The following is a 24,543-nucleotide window of genomic DNA, read 5'->3' as shown; positions in this document are numbered from 1 at the left end:
ACCACACACACACACTGGTCGAATTCTAAATGTCTCTCTGCTTCTTATACAAAATGCTGTAAATGGTGTAAGGGCTAATAATAATAGTTTTTATACAGGCGAAGAATCTACTTAAAGAATTTTAACACACGCTATGTAGTGCACTTTGAGTCCATTTTCTGAAAAAAGCCATTTTGAATGGAACCATTATCCGTAAGTAGTGTACTTACTGTACTGCATAACTTACTGCATAAAGCCATGTTTTCGCAACTTTATATTTTATGGCATGCGTTATAACACGTTAATAAGGGATTTTTCTATATGTCATGCAGTCGTTTATGGTGTTATTGCGGCATAGGCTGTGTATAAAAGGGTTGTTTTTAACCGTGCAGTTTCCAGTTACTGAGTTAACCATGCACCAGTGTGTAGAGACAGAGCAGGACACATCCTCACACCAGGAACAGATTAAGACTCTTTATATCTTTTGCAGTGTATTTGTTCTCTATTTAGATTCATTTGCCTGTTACTGTTTGTTTGTTTTAACACTGAGGTGATGGAGATTATCTGGTAGTTTAGATATGTAGCTGGTTTTAATATATGGGTGAGCAAACGCCTTACTTTTTCATTTGTCTTGTTAAGTTTGTTCTAGTGAAGTTTCCTCACAGTCTTAGCTTAGCTTCAAATTAAAGTAGCTTTACAGCCATTATGCAGATTAAAAAATGAATACACAAGGAACTACAATGTAGTATATACATTTCTTATAGCAGTGGTGTGTGTGTGTGTGTGTACACTTCCGGTCTACCTTGAGGCTATTTACATCCAAATCAGCTGAACAGTGTAGGAAAGACAGCATATGTGATTCCCTCTTATTTCATAGACCAAAAGTAATCGGACAAACTAGCAATCATAAATTCTAATACTTAGTTGACTTTAGATAAAGACTCTTTCAATAATTCACGAAAGGGTTTAAATTCTTAACGCTTTCCATCAATCACCTAAATTAATTTACTTGTAGATGTAGTCAGAGAAATTAAAAGCCTCAAAACTGTAAATTTTGTTTGTAAATTTCCCATTGGGATGAATAAAGTATCTATCTATCTATCTATCTATCTATCTATCTATCTATCTATCTATCTATCTAAACTCTATTAACGCGTTTTGCTGCCACCTTCAGGTGAAAGGCTGAATTGCAGTATGTGGGTTGAAGGGCCTCTGATCCTACTCTCTAGTACAAAGTGTCCCAATCCAATGAGAGTAAAACTACATGTACTTCATTAATATGAAGTAATAGCAATATTTCTATTGCTCTATGCATTTTCCTAGCTGCTGTGTGTGTGTATGTTAAACTTTATGAAGGATTTGCTCATCATATTCAGATCAACATATTTGCTCAGCATACATTAAATTGCGTTTAACAAGCACGTTTATCTTCCACTCCACAGGGCACTGATGGACTTTGTACGCGAGTTGATCCCAGTCTCTGCAAACATTGTTCTGTTGCTCTCAGCTCTGCCTGCTGCTTTTCACCTGTTCAGGGTAAAAAATAAACAAATAAAGCCTTATTCAGCTGCACAGACCACTAACCGCTTCCCCGTTTGACCTTTTAGTCAGACTGTAAGTTTTGCTGCAGGATACAGTAACTTGCTCTATGTGCGTTACTGACTGAACTCTTTTCATGTGGCTTGCTCTGACGTGGCCTTTATAAAAAAAAAAAAGAAATCCAAGTCCTGAAAATTTCTGGAAAAGTGGTCACATGTAGACATACGTCTCCATTTTGTAGTGAGTGTTGACTGATCATCATCCAGATCTGGTGATGTGTGTAAACACGCATATGGTTTAGGTATTTTTTGATCACATGCTGATCTGTTGCACTTCTCCGGTTATGTCAAATCTTTTTTGGAAATGTTAGGTGCTGAAATGATGTGTACATGTAAACATATGTGTTTAAGAGACACACATGTCAGAATGTACCACTATGTAATACCAGTAGTCATGTTTGGAAAAGCAACATATTGAGTAACCAGTCCCTTCAGGATCTCGACCCAGGGTTCTTCGTGATTGTTTTGGTCAAAATAGCTTGATTTTCATGTGACTTTTTGTGCTTTTGTATTTTTCAGAAAACTGCTTGAATTGTCTCGAAATTGCAAGCACAGGATTCTTCTTTTATACCATCACCAGTTAAGATAATGTGTGAATGTGTGTTGTGATGACATCATGTGACTAATCTTGGCCCAAATCTGCAGAAAATCATCTGTAATTTTTTTAAAAATTGCAGTGTCCTCCAAATATTGCGAAGTTTGCGTAATTTTACATTCATTTTGCAGTTGTGATCCTGGAGGGACTGAGAAATGTAACATTTATTAGTCAGTATCAGGACCCTATGTAAGATGTGTCTATTTGCTAGCCTTTAAAGGGGAAAAATAGCAGATTGTAATTATTCCAAATTGCATATAAGTGTATATAATAATGTTTACTCACTCTCACACTCACTCACTCTCTCTCTCTCACTCTCTCTCTCTCTCTCTCTCTCTCTCTCTCTCTCTCTCTCTCTCTCTCGCTCTCTCTCTCACTCTCTCTGTGTGCAGGACCACCGAGCTCCATCAGTAGGTTTTTTCCTCATCGCATTCTCTTCATTTCTGGCTATTATCCCTCTGCCCCCAGCTCTATTTCAGGTCCAGAGAGATCTAGAATGGGCAGGTGAGATCATCGGTCCTTCCCTGTCTGCCTTCGGCTTTTTATGGCTCAGTGAAGATCATTGGACTGCCCATGTACTCCTGATTGGTTCTTCGCTTCTTCCGATGCTCTCCAATTGGCTCTCGGAGGACTGCTTGATGATCATGACACGCTGTGTGTCCTTGTCAGCTCTCTCGTGTGCTCTGACAGTGTGTCTGTTTGCTGCCAGTGGGACTGGTGTGGTGGGCAGCATAGCCCTCAGCCTTCCAGCTCTTGTTGCCCCCAAGGTCAGAGTCAGCAGCCTGGCCTCTCTGATATCTTCACAGGGAACCGGAGGGCTGTTGGGGTGGAGTCTGAAAGTCTCCATGGCTGTAGGGTGCTGGACAACTAAGACAGCTTTAGACACATTTCTTCATGATCTAAAGGGCTGGGACTGAACCCTTTGAGTTACCACAACTAGTGAAATGCTACTTGAAGCTCATCAAATGATTTTGTTTTCCTTCTCCATAGTCTGGTGCTATCGCTGAATACCTCATAGGACATGGTGTGTTTACTAGCTGGCAGTAACAACAGTGACCAGAGACTCAAACACAGCCAAATGTACATAAAGCAAACTTTGTCAGATAGTATAAAATATAACAGATATAACAAACATGCACTAAAAGAAACTGTTGCTTAAGGAAGCAGCATTTGTTTACCTGCTACATCTCATTTCTCCATATCAGCCATGATAATAAATATGAGCATGTCAACTCAGGCTGAGGATGGATTATCACCTTCAAATTCTCACATTATTCAAACTTAAATCTGAGTCTGCTTAACATGTGTGTCTGAACTCATGGTGTCTAAATAATTGCATATGATGGCATGAATTTACTACTTTTCTAATTAAACATTTTTTCAAAAAGTAATGTTACATATAGAGCAACAATTTCCAACAATCACTATTTTTCTATGGCAGAATCACAAATTGTGTTCTGTTGCACATTCACTGATTGGCTTTTGCATGACAGTGTACCCTATACCTGAGCAGAAATAGTGTTCGCAGTGTACTGCTGTTTGGGATTGTGCCTAGATAGCAGAATGCCCTATATAGGATTATATCCTGTATGCTGTAGCTCAGCAACTTCCACCAGCAGAATAAATCAGCTGATCTTCATCTGTCATTCACTAACCACCAAACACAAGAACAATAATACTCTTCAGCAAGAAATCACTAAACCCTCATCAGTCATGAATCCTTTTTCCTTAGATATTATAATACCCAGTGGTTTGGTGGTCAGAATGTTTACTTCACACCTCCAGGGTTGGGGGTTTGTTTTCCTCCTCTGTATGTGAGGAGTTTGCATGCTCTAGGTTTCCTCCAGGTACTCAAGTTTTCTCTCCAACTCCAAAGACATGCACTGTAGGCTGATTGGCATCTTTAAATTGTTTATAGTGGGCAAGTGTGTGTGATCAAACACTGCAGTAGACTAGCTTTCTGTCCAGGCTGTACCCTGCCCGAGTCTCCTGGGATAGACTTCAGGTTCCCTGTGACCCAGTAGGATAAGCGGCGTAGAGAATAATCTAATATTCTCACACTCTTTTGCTCCTGGTTGGTTAAACATCCTGTCTATCACTCTTATTGTTACAGGATTGTTATTAGAATGTGTTTTAGTATAAAACAGCTTTAAGTAAAAAAAAAAAGCTGTAGAATTGTTGATGTTGATGTTAAAGCTGCTAATGTTAACAACCTTGAGGAATTTGTAACATTTTTTTATTAAACTTTCGAATAAATAAAGTATTTATCTCCGTTATTTCTCTATGTGCTTTCCTTGATCACAATGTTTCCTATCTAGAGCTATGTACAGTGCAGTACAGCACCACTGAACATGAAACCTTGTGCACAATAGGGACTTCTTCCTTCTTGTTACTGACAGTGCTTTTTTGAGAGCCTTGTGAAAACCTTATATGAACCCTTCAGATTAGCACTCTAACACCAGCCATTTAATCACTCTTAATTACATCCTGACAAGTGCTTAAGCACCATGAATGGCTGCATTTACATCTCACAGAAGCAATATGATCAATTATGATTCAATTCAATTCAATTTTATTTGTATAACACTTTTAACACAGCGCATTGTCTCAAAGCAGCTTTACATAAGAAAACAACAAACATATAAACAGACAACAGTCCGAGAGGTTATCCCTAGTGAGCAAGCCTGAGGTGACTGAGGCGACTGTGGCAAGGAAAAACTCCCTTAGATGGTATGAGGAAGAAACCTTGAGAGGAACCAGGCTCAAAAGGGAACCCATCCTCATTTGGGTGACAGCGGAGAGTGTGATTATATTGTGCATTTATGTGTAGTCAATTGTGTGATGCCGATACAGCATGTGTAGAATATTATATGAAGGCTCAGTTTACGGATGATTTATGAGAGTCAGGATTTATACACTCTGTGAGCACTTTGTTAGGAACACCTGTACTCCTATTCATCCATGCAATTATCGAATCAGCCCATCATATGACAGCAGCACATGTATATGATTGTGTGGATACAGATTCACATCAAACACCAGAATGGAGGGAAAAATGGAGTGAAATGTTTCATGATTGAAGAGCTTTAACTAACAGGAGATCAGAAGTTTTGGAACTTTCATCCCAGAGAATGGTGTGGAGGAAAATTAAAGAACCATTGAGTGACGGTTTTGTTAGTGTTAATGTTTTGTTGATGGGAAACGTCAAACGAACATGTTCAGATCAGTTCAAGCTCAAAGAAAGGATATAATCACTCTTTATAACCATGGTGAGCAGAAAAGCGTCTCAAAACACATACAGTGTCAGATCTTATGGTGGACAAGTTACAGCAGTAGAAGACCACATCAAATTCTACTCTGGTCAACCAAGAACAGGAAGCTAATGTTACAGTGGGCACAGACTCACTAAAACTGGACAGTTGAAGACTGGAAAATGACCAGTATCTGGCCATTTTCCTTAGACCTCTCTCACTTCCACCAATAGAACCATTACACACTTTTATTTTTGTTTTTCATTCTAAGTAAATCCTATGATATCAGCAGTTTGAGATGTACTGAAACCAGCCTGTCTGCCATATTCAAAATGGTTAATGTGAAAATTTCTTTATCTGCATGATTGTAATGCATTGCACTGCTGATAGAGGATTGACTGATTAAACAACTGCATAAATGAGTAGATTTGCAGGTCTTCCCAAAGTGTTTAGTGAGTGCAAAATGTGTGTAAAAACTTTTGTCTTTTAATTTGATCATCCACTTTTCCTCTTCCCCAGAGTTTAATTCAGTTACATAACTCTAAATTTAGCTGGGACATGTTCAGGAGCAGGTGGTCTTGAGTAAATGTTCTGCTGTGTGTGAGGTATTACCAAGAGATTAAACAGAAAACATAGAGAGAGGAGGAGCACCTGGAGCACTAATGAAGGACAGGGTTACATCACCACACAGAGCTTGCCATCCATCTCATCAGTTTAAAGTCACTGTATATATAGCTGATGCAGTATGTAGTGAAATTAAACAGCAATGTGCCTTTAAGACCCTGGTGCTACATAAAGACAGAGAGCTTCATAAAGACAGAGCTTCATTAACCCATCAAATAAAGTGCATGTGTGCAACCTTGTGCAAACAGTGCAGGTCAAAAGACACTGCAAACAGACAATACAATACACTACAGGACAGATGCATAAAATAGCACTGACCACTATATAGTCTGTGTGGTTCTGAGTGCAAATACGGATGCTTTGTTTTTTTAGACCTATGTAGACATATGACAGCAACATTTTAGAGCAGCATTTAAATGTGATGTGCAAAGACAACAAAGAACAACATCACTGAAGTGGAAAGTGCCTTGGTTCATGCAGCTATGATGTGCTTCGGCTGTAAAATGTAATAAGAGAACTTAATACAGCTGCTTAATGCTTGATTCTGATTGGTCAGAAGGTGATTCATTTTCTGTAACAGCATGATCCTAACAGTAGTTAACGCTGTAACTATAATCGTAGGTTAATATGTTTCCATAGTCTGTCTGATCTTATGGATCAATGAATGTGTTAAATACATCATCCATGAACAATGTTCCTGTTGAACATCACATAAACACTGTATTAACACAGAGCTCCTGACCGCATGCAATCGATACCTGCCTCTCTGCAGAGCACCGAGTACACTTTCTGCAGCTGGTGTCAGTGAGGGAGGAGGGGGGAAAGAGAGGGACACAGTGTCCGTGTCGGAGAAGGAGGGGGAGGAGTAGAAAGAAATGTAGCTGTGGAAGAGCTCATCTCATCAGCACCATGTAGAGCTGCAATCTGGGCCAGAAGAATGTAGAGAGAGAAGAATGCTGCTGAAGGAGCAGCTTGATGTATGGGTAAGACCATAGGCAACCTCCGGGGACTAAACAATTCATTCCACTGCAAGGAACAAAGAGCAAGCGATGTAATGCCTACTGAGTGAGCAGAAGCTCAAGCTTCAACCTTTAATCAGCTTTCTCACTTAAGAGATCTATGTCTTTTCCAGAAGATCCAGAGGATTCTCTCATTATTTTTTTTCCAATGTGGATATGACATGGATATGATTACTGAGATCAGATACGTTTAGCCTGCTATTGCTTGTATGTATCTGTGTGTTGCAGCACAAGCAGAGTGGGGGATGTTCTAAAAAAGCCGGAGTGTGTTTTCTGCAGTCGACAGTGAGTAGTAAAGTGTACCCCAGGGAAGATGTATGCCTTCTACTCTCTGCTGGTCTACATCTTCTACACTGTTTTTAAGAAGGATGAGGAGAATGTACTTGAAGGGGCATGTGGAGAGACTACAGAGGTATGTCTAAACAAAACACACACACACACAAACACAATATACTCTTACTTAGTCCCAATTTGTTATGTATAATAGTCACTGAACATCACTGGTAATGTAATGTTTCTCTATTAATTTCCTATCTAAGTACTACTGCAACCTCAGGTTGGCATTCCAAGCAAGAATGTGAGCAGGACGTCGACATAATGCCACTTCAGTCAATTGGTCTTTGTCTTTAAAATGACTGATGAGTAAGCACCAGTGCTCAGCTGATCAGATCTGACACCTTCATGTTCTAGACATTTTTATCATTCACAAACAGAAATCCTTCATCTGACCTAAGGTATTTCCAGAGGACCAATAATTGTCATGTGATCAGGCTTGAAAATATCCTCTCAATGATACTAGAACACACATGACCAGAAGTAAATTTCCCAAGCAGCTATATTACTGTTAACACCAGTGGAGTTTGACTCTCGCATCACATTCTTTTCACGTATTCACCTCCACTGTAGGATCCTGGCCATGTTTCCATGGAAACAGGGACCAGGAGGAAGGGTGGCCACACCCCCCGGTCGGGAAAAAGGCAGTATGACAGAATCAGTGATTCAAGTAAGTGTTATAATTAGAGACTGATCCGAAATCCAGGGGCAAATCCTGGATCAGATATCTGAGGAAAAAAAAGAATGAATTTAATCCAGTCTTGTAACAAATGGAAAACAAATGTTTACATACAAAAACATGATTATATATGTTGTTGGGATCTTTTTTTTCTATTATATTTCCACTTTATTATATTTATTGTATTTGCAATGTGAAAGCTTTATGTAAGTCATGTGTTTAGCTTTGTATATTTCTCTCTAAGTGCTTTAGTTAAAAAAAAAAACATTTAATGTATATATGACGAGTATCATTTACGGCTGATAATCAAGTTTTCAGAAATCTAGTGTTTTGATTATCATTATAATGTAATTTATCATCACATAGTACTGATGGTCATCTTATATCCCAGGCAGCAGCAGCAGTGAGAGCGATGAACTGTCTCTCAGTGATGAAGATGGCGACACTGATGACAGTTACACTATCCTGGCTAAGACACCTTTGGCAGCCTTCCTGTCCTTCAAACAGGAAACGGAAAAGAGGAGAGTTTCCACTGTCCACACTGAAACAGGGGAAAAGGTATCAAGCCAGGAATTCCAAAAAATGGAAATAATAATTCATGAATAAAACAAAAATATTCACCTGTAATTTCTTATATGTCGGTCCACAGGTGCTCGAGTCTCCTCTGGTAGCAGTGATGTCTCATCTACTGAGCTTCCTGGAGCAGTACTCACACCTGCAACAGCTGCAGCAGCAAGCTGAGCAGTACCGCATGCAGCTGCGCAGACACCGTGTGCAGCACCGGCGAAAGATGAAAGCTCTGCGCAGCTCCTACAGGCAGCGCCTCCGTGACAAGAGCAACGTGATCCACAGCCTGGAGGAGGCCATTGCTCAGCAGCAAACCCCTTCACCTGATAATGATGGTAAGGACATCTGTGTGGCTTTATCATTCTTCTCAGTTCAGACAGCACAGATGGTGCATGTAGTACACTTTCTTTCATAAATATTCTTTCACTAAGGATGCTGCAATGTCGGAATTAAGTTTTTTAATTAGTTTGCAATAATGAGCAAGCGTTTCTGGGTGTGTGCTTTTTGACAATCAGTCCTGTTTCGATTATCTAGCATTGATTTTAGTGACAGCTGCTGTTAGATGTATGGCAACAGGGAGGGGTTCTGGAGGTGGCAATAGAAGGTCAGAGGGGGAAGGGAGAAGGCAGAACCTTGGAGGAGTGATTGTAAGCAATTTAAAAGGATTGTGCTTTGCACAGTATTCCCAGTAAAATATCTGAACAGCGAGGATGCATAGCTTTCCTTAAGAGCTGATATCAGAACCTCCTTTTGACCCAGTGATAATCATGAGAATGTTCTGCAGCAATACAATGATATTTAGATTTTTCAGTAGCTCCAAGAAGCTCACAATTAGTAAAACCAATTCATGTAACCAACCTTTTTACAGTAAGGTTGCCTGGTTTGACCCCATGATTTTACTAATCCACATCCATAGAAAATGGCATAATAATAAAAAAAAAAAGATCCCTTGTGCACATAATCATGGTCAGATCAACCATAGCTAATAAAAAACTCAAGAAATCAAAAACAAACCTCCAAACAATGAATTTGCTTTTCAATAATGTGAACTGCAGAGCCAGAAAATACAGTATTTCTTTTTTATATTACCTAACTTAATTATGGTTGTTCCTGCGCAGCATTACAGTAATAAGCTAATTTGAATAAACAGCCTGCTGTCTATTACATTTCTGGGAAATTGGAAATGCTTGATTTATAATGAAGCCCTGCACCCACACAGACACTTTCTGGATGAGCTTGTACACCCCTGGTCTAGTCATTGACAATCCTTGTCTTTGAACAAGCTTATACAGAAAGTATCTGTCTACTACTACTACTTCTACTACTACTAATAATAATAATAATAATAATAACAATAATAATAATGTCTTACTATGGTGGCACTGGACACCCCTTGGCTCCAGCCATGCACATACTATATAACAATACAACACAATACATTGTCTGCATTTAGATATGAACATGCAGTACAAACGAATACAGTGTTGCTGTGTACTCTCAGTCTAGATATAATGTAAATCTTTATGATAACTCTTGTCATGGATTTTTGAAGAAAAAGGAAAAACTGCAACAGTGGTAACATCGTGGAGTAGAAGCTAAAATATTGCAGTTCGGTTGCTTTGGTGTATGCAGAGTCAGTACAGTTGTGAGGCAGAGGAGTAATATATTGACATAGATAAATGGTGCAGAGTTCTAAATATAGTCAGTTCAAATGGAAAGACAAAGAACTCTTGTGGGCGGAGTAGTAAATCTGCTGGAAGTGCACTTTTTTTATATATATATAAATTGGATATTTACATGATATGGCAGGTCAACAGGCAATAGAATAAGGCACAGAAGGAGCTATATTTCTTAAGCAAATCAAAGTGAGTTATAGGGTTGAGGGATCTCGTGACTTTCAGAGCTGCAGCTCACTCAAGTTACAGCTAGATGAAAAGCAAAAGCATAACAATTGAACACATAACACATAACATTATGAGCAGTGACAGGTGAACACTGATTATCTCCTCATCATGGCACCTGTTAGTGGGTGGGATATATTAGGCAGCAAGTGAATATTTTGTCCTCAAAGTTGATGTGTAAGAAGCAGGAAAAATGGGCAAGTGTAAGGATTTGAGCGAGTTTGACAAGGGCCAAATTGTGATGGCTAGACGACTGGATCAGAACATCTCCAAAACTGCAGCTCTTGTGGGGTGTTCCCGGTCTGCAGTGGTCAGTATCTATCAAATCCATTAAGTCCTGCAAGTCATTTAAGTCCTGTGAGTATCCAGTATTTACTCATCCAGTATGAGTATTTAAGTCCCAATAATTGTGTACAACTTACAGGATTTAAAGGATCTGCTGCTAACATCTTGGTGCCAGCAACCACAGCACACCTTCAGGGATCTAGTGGAGTCCATGCCTCGACAGGTCAGGTCCATGCCTCAACAGGTCAGGGCTGTTTTGGCAGCATACAGTATAAGTTGATTTTGGGGGAAAAAATATCAGATTTTGTTTCCATATTTTGTATTTTGTAAGTAAAATTCACAGATAAGTAGTACTAAAGTACTAATGTTATTGATGTATCTGAATCATGCAAGCACTTATTTTATGCACTATATATAAAAAAAAAAAAAAAACGTGCACACTTACATGACAACTTTACAACCGTCCTACTTGTAAAATCTTCCTGGCATAAGACATAGCATGTACACACATCACACCACGTTCCCTGAATATCAGATGCATGGCCTGCATTTGCATGTTGGAACATGCTAGTTTACTATAGTTCATGACACATTAATGAGCATCAGTCAAACGTTCATTACTTTTAACCACATATGTAATCAATGAGATTTATAGCTCCTTCTTCTTGTATGAAGCTTTCAATGATGGGTTTTATCTTATCGACTGGACTGTGCAGTGAATAATGAATTTTTACAAAAGAGCTATAAAGGGAAGGGTGATTTTTAAGGGTGCATGCTGGAAAAGATCCAACTGCTAAGTAAATCTCTGGATGGGGTTTTTGCTGAAATGCAAGGATCCCAAGCCAAAGAAGAGAAGAAATTATACGTGTACTAACCTGATTGCATTAGTAAGTGGTGATGCAAGGGAAAACGATTGCAAAAATAGCTGATAAACATTTTTCGTCCCAGCTGCTTCAAGATCACATGCATGAAGCTTTTCTGTGGGTTTAATTCTCAAACACTTGCAGATGATTTCTCTAACTGAAGCATTTCAACACTGCCAGAGGAAATGACACTTAAATGAATTCGATCTCTGAGATGACACCAAGTCTAAAAACTGTGTGTGAAATTGTTTGTGGTAAAAGCCCCAGTGTGGCTCACGTCACGTGTAAACTCGGCAGTGGCTCACTAGTTGAATAAAACATAGCGTTTTTTCTCTTAGAATAGAAAGTGCACTTACAACAGAGGGCAGATTCACATGCACTTAAGTTTATATAAATAGGCTCCAGAATTGTCATGATCCTGAACAGGACAATGCAGTTGATATACAAATATAATTGGAAACTGTGTACAAAATGTGCAAAATAGGGCGAGTGCAGAGTGAGCAAATATGTACATTAAATATATTATAATAAATAAAAGAGAAGAATTAAAGAATATATATCTAGATATTGAATATTATTATCGATATGTAATAATGTGTATGTAAATATGTGTGCGTGTGTGTGTGTGTATAGCAGCGTCTCCAGGCCTGCATAAGCTGGTGCAGTCTCTGTGTGGCCTGCAGGGGGAGAGGAGTCTGCTGCGAGGCGAGCTTCGTCTCCTCCACTCACAGCTGGAGCAAAGAGAGCAGGACCGCCACTCTAAAGTACAAGCCTTCCAACAGCAGGTAATACTCTCTTTCTCTCACACACACCATACTCTCTCTTTCTCTGTCACAGCATCTTTACCCATCTTTCACACGTCCCATTTCCAGGCCATCATCCTAGCCTCCATGCCCCAGTTTCAAGGCCTTCTCATAGCAGGTACAACTCCACTGCTGTTCATTTTCCATCCATACCATCCATTTATTTATCTTTTCTTTCCTTTTCTACACCCACACTGTCTTTGCATCGTAATTGATGAAAGGGTCCCAGAACTGATTCTTTTTCCCCTTTATAGATTGATGAACTGAAGAGCTGCATCGAGGAGAGGGAAGAAGAGCTTTCCAAACTCCGCATTGCATCTGTAAGCACTCTTCTCTGCCCCGCCTCCTCTGAAGAATAACAGCCATTCAGAAGTAGAATCAGGCTGCACAGTTGCTAAAATTATTCACAGTCTAGATTTGATCTGTATCTGTTTATTCTAAGGGAGCGACAGACTCGGAAAAGCGCATGCTGTGTTTGTCAGCTGAGAATGAGAGTCTGAAACAGAGCCTGTCTGTGACTCAGGGTCTCCTGCAGCAACTGTCCATCATCCCTTCCCAGTCCAGCTCACTGCTCATTAAGGTGAGACTTACCGGATTTGTGAAAGGTCTTTATCTTCTTCTTCTTCTAAGCTAAACTAAGAACGGAATTCATATTGAAATTAAAATAAATAGTAAAGAAATTACACAGACGCTCATATTCATAAATTGCACAAAAGTTTCTGGTTACACAATTGCACTTGGCTATATAGTGTACAGTTGGTGAAATCAAATTATTTACAATCTCACTATCCGGTGTCACCCAGATAAGGATGGGTTCCCTTTTGAGTCTGGTTCCTCTTTAGGTTTCTTTCTATTATCATCTCAGAGAGTTTTCCCTTACGACCATTGCCTATGATTTTCTCATTAAGGATAAATTTACATTTACATTTTTAGAATTTCCATTGTTTATTTTTATATTCCTGTAACAGTGTAATATGACTTCTGCATCCACACCGGCCCTTTGCAGAAAAATGTAAAAATCCTAATAGCTCAACAGTTATAGAAATAGACAAGCCCATCTGACACCGTCAATCATGCCACAATCAAAATCACAATTTTTCCTCATTGTGATGGTTGAACATTACCTGAAACTGCTGACTCGTATCTGCATGTGTGCAGGTGTTCCTAATAAAGTGCTCTGTGAGTGTATAATGGTGTAATAAAGTTGATAGAACAAGAAATCAGTCATATTAACATGGTTAAGCAGGCTTCATCATGGGAAGACCAATAATCTTAGACACCAAGAATTCACAGACTGTTAATACACTTTGCTTTTGCTGTGCAGGAAAACGAGAATCTGCGCAGTCGTGTTCTGCAGCTGGAAAGCACTCTGCAGCAGCGAGTCGAACAGCTCTCACGCCTGGAGCGCCAGAGCGAGCAGGACCAGTGGCACAGGGGAGAGGAGCTCCGGAGACGAGATGAGAGAGTGAAAGAGCTTCAGCTCGAGCTGGACAAGGAACGCAGCAAGGAGCCTGTAGTGAAAGTGAGCACAAGTTACACTTCCTGTAGCTGTGATTTGATGTCTGTTGTTTGAGAACATGCAAAAGTGTGCTATACTCAGCTGCAGCTTTAGAGTGGTTTGCCGCATGCTTACAATTATTATGTACATTCTATATCAGGTTTATTAATGCACAGCAGTCACAGCAACTGAATGGTAGTTTTTTGCATTTGCGAGATATGACAAATGGGAAATTGTATATATTTATACAATATATCATATAATATAATTACATTTATATAATATATACTATATTTATAAGAATAGTAATTAACATTTCTTTACTTTGTTCATTTTTTGTCTTATATTTGCATGTTTACTGTTTACATTCACATCCATATATTTAGGTTTTATAAATATATTTATATTAATCTTAGGTTTCAGTTCTTTGTTTAATTCACTGTAAATGTAAATGATAGAGAGATACACAGACAGACAGACAGACAGACAGACAGACAGATAGATAGATAGATAGATAGATAGATAGATAGATAGATAGATAGATAGATAGATAGATAGATAGATAGATAGATAGATAGATATTAACCTCATCAGATGGAACAATTTAGATATAAAGAAAAAAAACAGCTAGTTATTGAATTTACAATTTATATATAAATTATATATAATAGAATATATACATATACATATATATGATCTTCAGTTGTACACTAGTATGGATGATAGGTAGTAGAATTCCCTTTCATTTCTTCTCTTACAGTATGTCACTCAGACGGTGGAAGTGGAATCGCCTTCAACACTGAGGCAGCTCACCGAAGCCAGACAGAAAAACGATCAACTAAAACAGAGGTTGTCCTGCGAGAAAGAACGATGCAAACAGCTGGAGGAGAAAATCCGACGCTCCGACGAAGTCAGCTGCAATCTTCAACATAAGGTGATTTTTCATCAAAAAGCAATCAGGTGACATTAAACATTCATGTGAAGTTTAGAGCATGCTGCTCATATTCGATCATGAGTTTTTAATAAATTGAGATTTATTCATGTTTGATCAACGCAAAGAACAATGGACAGGGTGATGGAGTGACTGTAATGGAGTCTGTTTTTGTTTTGTTTTTTTACAGATTGCTGCATATGAGAGAGAGATCGGGACCCTGCAGGCAGAGCTGATGAAGGAGATCGAACATCTGGAGGAAAAAAAAGATGAAGCTGTAAAAGCAGCTGCAAACTGTTCACAGGAGCAGTTTCAGAGCCTGCAGGATCAGTTCATGAGTGAGTGTGCATTAATACTGGACTATATCATACCAGAGCACTGCATGCTCACTTTCTTTGTGTTGATCTCAATACCTTGTTTCAGCTCTACAGCGACGTCTGAATGCTCTCCCTCCCACCCTACGCTCGATGAAGACAGACTATGCCAGTCTGCGCAGTCAGGTCCGCAATTTTGCAGACTTTTATGGATCAGCGATCAAAGAAGCCAAGAAACAGGCAAGCAGAAATGATATGTATGATAAAATCATCAAACATGATTCAGTTATATCAACAAATGAGTCTCGATTTGGGATTTTTTTTGGTAACACTTTACAATAACAGTACTGAATTAATACTTATGTAAATATGAACTAATGATGAGGTGTGGTATGTACTGATCATGAATTAATGAAGAGCTTACCTGAACTCCGACGTTAACCTTATGAATTCCTGCATGAATAACAGCCACCTTAAGTACATGATAGTGTATTTGTTAGCTAATGTAATTACTAATATGAAAGAGTAAACTATATCAAATATGCTCTATGGGAAAGACAAGAAATTAAATGTGCATCATTTCAAATTGTTTACTCTTGTGGGTAAAGGAGACTCAGGCTTGAGCTACCCAGATCATGTACAGTACTAGTACTACTGTGGGATTTAATGATAAATGGATGAAGAATGATGCAAAGCAGGTTGAGATGAAACGATTGCATTACAAACGAATACACTAACATGTTCCTAAGGTGGCTGTTATTCACACAGGAATTCATGAAATTCATGTCAGAGTTAAAATGAGCTCTTCATTAATTCATGAGAGTACATGGTCATATAATGATTAATGGTGTGTGTGCATTGGTGAAAATTCTAACACATACATACACACACACATACACACACACACACACACACACAGACAATAAATCAGCTGTTCTGTTGTGTACTACTGTTAGTGAATGTGCATTGACCATGTTGTCTCAGCAGATGTTTGACAGATGTTTAAAACAGGCTAGTTAGTTAATATCAGTGTGCTGTTTTTTCTCTACTAGATCTCAGCAGCAATAAATGAAATGTCTGAGGCCAATAAGGATCTGCTGGAGAAATACAGGAAAGAGGTTGCCCTTCGCAGGAAATACCACGAGCAGCTGGTAGAGCTGAAAGGTAGCCTGTGTTTCTAATAATTCCTAAATATAGTTCTTATACTGATACCATATGCATGCACATTTAATCAAATAGTCAAATTCAAGAAAGCAAAGGCTTATCTGTCTCTTCCATCAGGCAACATTCGTGTCCTGTGCCGCGTGAAACCGGTTCTAAAAGAGGACCAGCATGACGAGTGCCAGGCCGTTGCTGTGACCGCGGACCCACACAATGAATCTGCTCTCACTGTCCTGAGTAAGGGCAAAGCCAAGACCTTTGAGCTGGACAGAGTCTTTCACCCTCAGGCTACTCAAGAGGAGGTACGCACTGTATGAGCGTGTCATCATTCGAGCTGATAATTAATCAAGAAATATCTCCAGGATTCCTCTTTTGCTTGGTCTTTTTCTGGTCGTCACCATTTTTTTGACACTGGTATATAAATGTGTGCACATTCATTCTCATTGCTGCAGCCTGGGTTTGAATCCCGTGCAGGAGAGGTCAAATTTGATCCGTTTTTATACGAGAAATATACTTATATTTCATGTAAATGAGGTTTATAGACCATAAATGACCAAGGAAATTGTATGTTTTGTGGTAATAAGTGTAAATGAGGTTAAGTAAAAGGGCTTACAGAGAATTGGGTAATAATTTTCATTTCATGCTTTCAAAACAGTTAAACCAGACCGGGTCCGTGTTGAGATTTAGATAAACCAAAACAGGTAAGGGTCAAAACCAGGAACTACAATGAAGGAACAGGAACTACAATGAAGGAACAGGAACTACAATGAAGACAGAAGAACAAGCAACACTATCAATACTGCTCAGAATTTCTATAGAAAGAAGTATAACAACAAAAGAGGAACAAGTACTAATTAGGTTTTATTTCAGGATGAACACCGATGAGTCTCATCTTGACAACACAATGTGACTAATAATAAGCGATGTGCAACTATATGACAAACAAAAAGCAGTAGGAAAGTAAAACTGGCAAATAACCAACAAAACATTGTTATCTGTCTGATGTCCAACTTTCAGGTGTTCCAAGAAATCGAGCCTCTGATCACTTCCTGCATAGATGGATATCATGTGTGCATCTTCGCTTATGGACAGACAGGCTCAGGGAAGACCTACACCATGGAGGTACAGTGACCTACAAAATTGTGTTAAAAAATAAATAAAAGTCCAGTAACATGTAACATTTAAGTAACAGTGCTGCCAGTCAGAACTAAACTAGTGGAACTGAAGCAAATGATCAAGTAGAAAAGTTTGCACAGACAAAGACAACAAAGCTTAACTGGTTTCATTTGATGTGCTTTTATTATTTCAACAAAATTAAGCCATTGTTTTTTTTTTGTTTTGTTTTTTTATGAACACTGCCAGCAGTTATGCAATACGTTCTACAAACCCAGATCAAGACATGACAACACCTTTTTCTCTTAGGGAATAAATGTTGCTTACTTATTACTTAGTTTTGTTGGTTTTTTTTAATCTATATAATATTTGACTGGAGGGATTTATTTTTATATATATTGAAAAATGTATAGACATATGAGCACAGAAATTCACTTCAATTTTTTTTTGGAAAGAACTTTTAACAATGGATAGACAATTCAGAAAGCAGCTTTACAGACATATATGAATATAAATGAGAAATTTTAAATAGTAATTCATTGCTAATAAGCACGCCAAAGGTGATGTCGGCAAAGAAAATGAATAACTAGATTCAGAAAGGAATTCATCCTCATCTTGGTGAATCCAGATAGTGTGATTATAAATAATTTCCCTTTAATAAAATGTAACCAGGAAATTTATTCTAGTTTTAACAGGAAGTCTGTCTTGTTGAAGTTATCAGCTGTTCGCTGATGCAAAACTATGTGGCATTGATGAGTAAGAATAAGGTGTTATACTATACAGGGTCCTGTGGACAACCCAGGCATCAACCAGCGAGCTCTGAAACACCTTTTCAATGAAATCGAGGAAAGGAAAGACATGTGGACCTACACCATCACTGTCAGCTCAGTGGAAATCTACAATGAGGTTCTAAGGTATGTTTTTGTTTTGTCTATAGTTGGATTGAAAGTTGGAACAATCTCCTCTTGAAAGGACAAAATCAAATGAGTTAAAGATTATTGTCTTGTTCCACTAAATCTCAGAGATCTGCTGAGTAAAGATGGAGAGAAGCTGGATATCAAAATCAATCCTGATGGCACGGGTCAGCTCCATGTTCCAGGTCTCAGGATCAAAGAAGTCAAAAACTTTCAGCATATCAAAAAAGTGAGTCTCTCAGTATCATTTCAATCAGGAAGCTTGAAAGCATAAAAAGCAGATTTCTGATCTTGGTATTTGTGTGTTGATGCAGATCCTGGCAACAGCACGGAGAAACAGGATAACATTTGGAACACAAATGAACCAGCATAGCTCTCGTTCACACGCTCTGCTCACCATCACAGTGCAGGGAACAGACCTCGCCACCGGCACCAAAACCACCGGTCAGCTTCACCGACAAAATCTATACAATGTCTTACATAAATATTCACCCTGCCCTTAAACATGAATACAATTTCCATCATTAAATTTAAAAGGGATTATGGTATAAATCTACACCATAATATTGAATTCATCATTCTAAAAAATCTGTTGGGAGGCAATATAACACACAGACAACACAATTTTTTAAGTGCTAATTTAAGTACTTCAGGAAGAGGTAGGTCTTTAGACGTTGACCGTGATTTAGCTGTGCAGACATTTAGGAGAAGTTTATTCCAGCACCTTGGTGCCAGAACAGAGAAGTCTTGATAGATACCATGAGAGATCAGATCAGCAGTGCCGGAGGATCAGATGGAGCATGATGTGGTGCAGGGTGTGAAAAGAGCTTTAAGGTGAAAGGCTGATGGTCCGTTTTTGCCTATGATGCAGGCAGCTACAGGATGTCAGTGGAGGGAGTATTGCAGTGGGGTGGTGAGGGACATCTTTGAATAGGAAACTGATCCATTCTGGATCAGCTGAATAGGTTGAATTGTACTCTGAGGTAAACTTCCAGGAGCGAGTTACAATAGGCTCAAAATGGCATGGGATTGAAACAAGCACCTAAATGACTTGTGTGGATAGAAATGGATAAATCTTTCTGATGTTGTAAAGATTAGCAATGTGAGAAGAAAAAGATAGTTGATTGTCCATAGTTACACAAAGTATTAATACCCACACCATACCCAGTCACTGACTTTTAGTGAATGGCTATATTAATATCACATGAAGACACTTTCATTGCACAAAGGTCAACTCCATACAAATACTTATATATCTTAAGGCTGTACCAGAAGTGATTTCTGGTGCAATGGGTGTGAATACTTATACAATCACAATTTCACATTCTATATTATTCAGTAATTTTGCAAAACTATATAGATTATTTCCCCCACTTTAATATTATGGGTTACTGTGTAGATTCATGATATATAATCCCAGTTAAACCCAACTTAATTCCAGATTATTACACTACAGAATATGAAAATATTCCTAAGGGGTGAATACTTATGCACAGCATGGTGTGTGCTTTTACATTAGTGAAATGAATTAATGTAGGACCCGGGTGCTACTGTACAAAAAAAAAAAAAAACAGAGAGCTTCATAAAATAACACAGAACTTGGGACTAAGTACATTAAATGCGTGTGTGCAAATTTGTACAAAAACAGTGCAAAGCCAGGGACAGTGCAAAACAACTACAAGAAAGTACAATACAACTACAGTACAGTACAGTACACTACACTATAGTAATGTACACAGAGCAGCACTGACCAGTATACAGTTCTGTAAAGATACTTTGGTTGTATAGAGCATTTAACAATGGACATTGTCTCAAAGCAGCTTTAAAGAACATAAGAAAGTAGTACAAAAAGTTTAAGACAAAATTTTAGACAAAGGTTTTGTGTGTAAAAATTGCAGTGTGAGCACAGAAACAGAGTACAGCTGAATGTGTGTGTGTGTGTCAGTCCAGTCTCTGTGCATTGAGGAGTCTGATGGCTTGTTGTCTGGTTGTAAAGACTTGAATACTTCAGTAATATGTACCTCGCCTGAGAAGAATGTGTGTTTTATCCAACAAACCTGGTATGGGTCTTCTCATAGAAAACCTAATCCTATTCATAGACTAAGAATATCAGTTAGTAAACAAGAGGGTTAGAAAAAACTTGCACTGCTTGCACAACTTGTTCTATGAATTTTCACAAGAGCTTGCATTCCACTTTCTTTTCTACAACAAAAGCAAAACAAAACTAACCAGGTTCAAAATTCTACATAAAAGCATGGAGAAATATACACTGTATTTTAAAATGTCTTCTAAAGGCGCTGCCTACGATTTGTCTTTAGTTGCTCCATTCTACATTTAATTTAATTAAAACAGAAGGTTTCTATTTGTGTTAAATATCTGTATGATTCTCTACTCTAGAATTAACAGCTTTCTTTTTATTGAGTCCAATCGTCCTGTGCATCCCTGTTCTAGGTAAGTTGAATCTGGTGGATCTTGCTGGCTCAGAGCGAGTGTCCAAGTCAGGGGCAGAGGGCGAGCGGCTGAAGGAGGCCCAGAACATCAATCGCTCACTGCTGGCACTGGGAGACGTGATCCAGGCCCTGAGGGGCCGCCAGACATACATCCCCTTCAGGAACTCACGTCTCACATATCTGCTGCAGGACTCACTGGGCAAGGGCAATAAAACAGCCATGGTGGTGCAGGTAAAGCATGTGTCTGTATTTTACACTGCAGTAAATCCCATTACATCTAAAACTGATCTAATCCATCATCTGTAATATGTAATGAGGCTAAAATCAATGACACTTAGGGGATAAACTCCAGCATTTCAGAAATATATATATTCTCTTGAAAGCTGAACTATGGTTAGGGTCATAAGTTTACATAAGACTTGCCGAATCTGCAGAAAGTCCTCAATAAGCTATTTCACATAACAGATATTACATACAAAATACTAATTGATTTGACATAAAACAAGTTCACTAGATTCTTAATAGTGTGTGTTGTTACCTGGATGATCAACAGCTGGTTCACGTTTTGCTCTTGTTTGTCCTGAGCATGTTTTCCAGCATATTTGTATACTTGAGCGGCTATATTATGTTGAAATTCTTCTTTATACACTGAAGACAGCTGATGGACTTGTATACAATTAACACCCCATACACTGGGGTCAGAGCACAGGGTTAGCCATAATACAGCAGCCCTGGAGCAGAGAGGGTTAAGGGCCTTGCTCAAGGGCCCAACAGTGGCAGCTTAGCAGTGCTCGGGCTTGAACCCCAACCTTTTGAGCAACAACCCAGAGCCTTAAGCACTTGAGCAACCACTACTATTTCAAACAGGAAGTCAATTATTTAAAACAGAGTACTCTTAGATAAGCATAAAAAAGGCTTGTTATCTAAATGTAAAAAATTCACAGGAAGATGCATAGACCTAGAACAGTGCATGCACACACACACACACACACACACACACTGCAAATTCACTTCTCTGACTCTACACTTTTTATTATCTTTTTTTTTTGTTTTGTTTTTAGATTTCCTCACTAGAGAGAAATGTTGAAGAGACCCTGTGCTCGCTGAAGTTTGCACAGCGGGTGTGTAAAGTGGAACTGGGCCCTGCAGCACGCAAGATTGAAAGTGGAAGCCATTGTGAAAACTACTCCTAAAGCCAACATCACCTGCACACTTCTGCAAGTTGAAATCCAGGAATATATCCATCCCCAAGTGTTTGCTCTTGTCTGAGACTTCTAACGAGACCTCCAGATGATTTTAAGGGCTATGGTTCGGAAAGCCACACAAGTAGCATCTATTTCTTACTGCTGAGTATTCTCAAGAGCCATGCCTAATACCTGATCGCATGAACAGCTGTGGCTCCTTCCTACAGGCTGAGCGGCATGTCCGAGTGCAATGTTCGAGCGTGCGGGTTGCCTCTCTGCACTTCTACAAAAACACACCATCCTGCTTGATAAATGACATTGTATTGATCAGGCACTCTTGGGTGCATCCGAAAAATAAAAGGTCATGACTTTATCTACTATACCCACTGCATCATCACTGAGTAGGTTTCCGCCATCACTTTCTCACATCTGGATGCTGCTGTAATGATCCCTTTAGACATTTTCAGGATGTGACATGCGTCTGTAGCTGATCTACACCGAGGTGATGAAAACGTGTTGAGCTTTTGTGATTATGTAACTGTATGAAGCTAGTTTCTGTGTTCACTCCACTCCATCATATCAATGTGCTGAGGAGTGGTCTTGGTAGATGGATGCGTTGAGGGGCGCAAATGTGTGGCAGTCTGGGAAACCTTTCAGGCATTGCTTAGTAGAAAAAGAGAAAAAAAACCCCGAAAAAGATGACGAATTGGGCTGCAGATACAATACTTCTGTTGCTTTTAAAAACATTAACTGAGCACTTAATTAGGAACACTATACTAATACTGGTAGGGGCCTTTGTGATTCTGCTCCATGTTGACATTCCTGCAGATTTTTCAGGAGTCCTGTCATGCTGTGAATCTCCGTTCAGTCACATCCCAATGGTGCTCTACTGGATTCAGATCTGGTGACTGGGAAGGTGACTGAAGAACACTGAACTCATTGTCATGTTCATGAAACCAGGTTTAGAGACTTTTGCTCAGTGACATGTTGCATTATCATGCTGGAGGTAGCCATTAGAAGATGGTAAACTGTGGCCATGAAGTGATGCACATGATCAGCAACAATATTTAAATAGTCTGTGGCATTCAGGATGATTGATTGGTATTAACAGCCCAAAGTGTGCCAAGAAAACATTCCTCACACCATTACACCACCTCCACCAGCCTGCACTGTTGAAATGAATCAGGTTGTATCCATGGAGTCATGGCTGTTGGTGCCAAATTCTGACCCTACCATCTGTGTGCCTCAGAAGAAATCCAAGTTCACCAGCCCATCTGGCACCAACAATCATGCCAGTGAGAACACATTTGGTCCACATTCTGATGGTGGATGTGAACACCACCTGAAGCTGTTGGCTCGTATCTGCATGATTTGATGCCCTGCACTGTGCATTAATGAATAGGTGTACCAGTGTTCCTAATATATTGCTCAGTAAGTGTACTGAAATTGCTTTATTCATTCATATCACCATGTGAAGAGTCTTCCCAGGCTGTAACACAAATAAGAGCCACATCCTATCACACATTCAGACTCTTGTGTATGAATCCAGAATCCTCATTGAACTCTGCATTCAGTTTAGTAGTTATATAATCAGGTTATTTGAATTATTCTCTGTGCAATGTTTGTGGGAGGTTCATCAAGGAGTAATGATTATTGTAGGATGTTTATTCTTTGAGCAGATATGTTTATAATTAGCCATTATTTTTCCTGTAGCAAATGAGAAATGCACTTTACTTCCAATACAAAACTAGGTGCTTTGTCCATAGAACTAGTGAATATTTCATCGAAAATATTGTTTTGGAATTTAGTTCTGCTTGTGCCATTTTCTGTTAGTAGTTAATTAATATTAATATTTATACAAGCTTAAATGTAGATGGACTAATATTTATTTAATCTGATGTGAATATTATATTGCTGGGTGTCAGAATGATGAGAAATTGTAGAATAATGAATGGCAAGAGATCTCTCTCTCACACACACACACGTATTATAAAATCACCACGTTATGATTTTTCGCTATTTAAAAAAAAAAAAGAAAAAAAGATTTCATTCTGTTTCTGTACTCCAGGTGAGTAAAGCAATTTTTACTGAAAATTTTAAAAAGTAAATATTCTATTAGCTTGTTATTGAAGCCAAAAAGAGAAGCAGTGTTTTTCTGATAAACACACGTCCTTGGCATTCTTTACAGATTTCTATACTCACTGAGTTTTGGGCCTTGAAACGTTCCTGATTGCTTGTATATCAGTGACACCAGAGAGAAATAAAAATCCAGCAATGTCGCTTGGCTCCTTTATTAATATGACTTTCAGATGTCACTTTGATTCATTAAAACTAAACTGTATGAAAGCTGCTGTATTTTTGACTGCAATGCTTACAAATAGCAACCTAAAGCCAGTTTTCTTTTATACACTAAATGCCATAGACTAAAATTTTAAAGAGAATTCCAAAGAACAATTAGCAGCGTGTTCGATCGAGGCTTAA

The 24,543-nt window shown here is 38.8% G+C and overlaps 2 protein-coding genes across 7 annotated transcripts; both read left to right on the top strand.

Annotated features, from left to right (window-relative positions):
- Position 1: 1 nt before the first annotated feature.
- On the top strand, positions 2 to 4,448 carry LOC131360685 (uncharacterized). Of its 2 annotated transcripts, XM_058401338.1 has the most exons (3): positions 2 to 192; positions 1,422 to 1,515; positions 2,565 to 4,448. In XM_058401338.1, the coding sequence occupies exons 2-3, from the start codon at positions 1,429 to 1,431 to the stop codon at positions 3,087 to 3,089; spliced, it is 612 nt and encodes a 203-aa protein (XP_058257321.1). In that variant the 5' UTR covers positions 2 to 192; positions 1,422 to 1,428; the 3' UTR covers positions 3,090 to 4,448. The 2 variants fall into 2 exon arrangements, with proteins under 2 accessions (XP_058257321.1, XP_058257330.1); XM_058401347.1 differs by lacking the exon at positions 1,422 to 1,515.
- A 2,423-nt stretch (positions 4,449 to 6,871) lies between these two features.
- On the top strand, positions 6,872 to 24,362 carry si:ch211-257p13.3 (kinesin-like protein KIFC3). Of its 5 annotated transcripts, none has more exons than XM_058395839.1 (21): positions 6,872 to 7,112; positions 7,295 to 7,478; positions 7,973 to 8,069; positions 8,470 to 8,636; positions 8,728 to 8,980; positions 10,971 to 11,075; positions 12,328 to 12,479; positions 12,752 to 12,817; positions 12,940 to 13,077; positions 13,822 to 14,019; positions 14,756 to 14,929; positions 15,117 to 15,264; positions 15,350 to 15,480; positions 16,293 to 16,404; positions 16,522 to 16,703; positions 17,419 to 17,523; positions 18,298 to 18,428; positions 18,537 to 18,657; positions 18,743 to 18,872; positions 20,880 to 21,109; positions 21,940 to 24,362. In XM_058395839.1, exons 2-21 carry the CDS (start codon positions 7,380 to 7,382, stop codon positions 22,069 to 22,071), a joined length of 2,871 nt encoding a protein of 956 aa, XP_058251822.1. In that variant the 5' UTR covers positions 6,872 to 7,112; positions 7,295 to 7,379; the 3' UTR covers positions 22,072 to 24,362. The 5 variants fall into 5 exon arrangements, with proteins under 5 accessions (XP_058251822.1, XP_058251832.1, XP_058251818.1 ...); XM_058395849.1 differs by having other exon boundaries at positions 6,873 to 7,030; positions 10,971 to 11,054; XM_058395835.1 differs by having other exon boundaries at positions 6,873 to 7,030.
- The last annotated feature ends 181 nt before the right edge of the window (positions 24,363 to 24,543 follow it).

The sequence above is a fragment of the Hemibagrus wyckioides genome, linkage group LG01 (assembly GCF_019097595.1).
Source record: "Hemibagrus wyckioides isolate EC202008001 linkage group LG01, SWU_Hwy_1.0, whole genome shotgun sequence".
NCBI lineage: Eukaryota > Metazoa > Chordata > Actinopteri > Siluriformes > Bagridae > Hemibagrus > Hemibagrus wyckioides.
The sequence above is the reverse complement of the archived record's forward strand: the minus strand, read 5'-3'. Positions and strand labels throughout refer to the sequence as shown.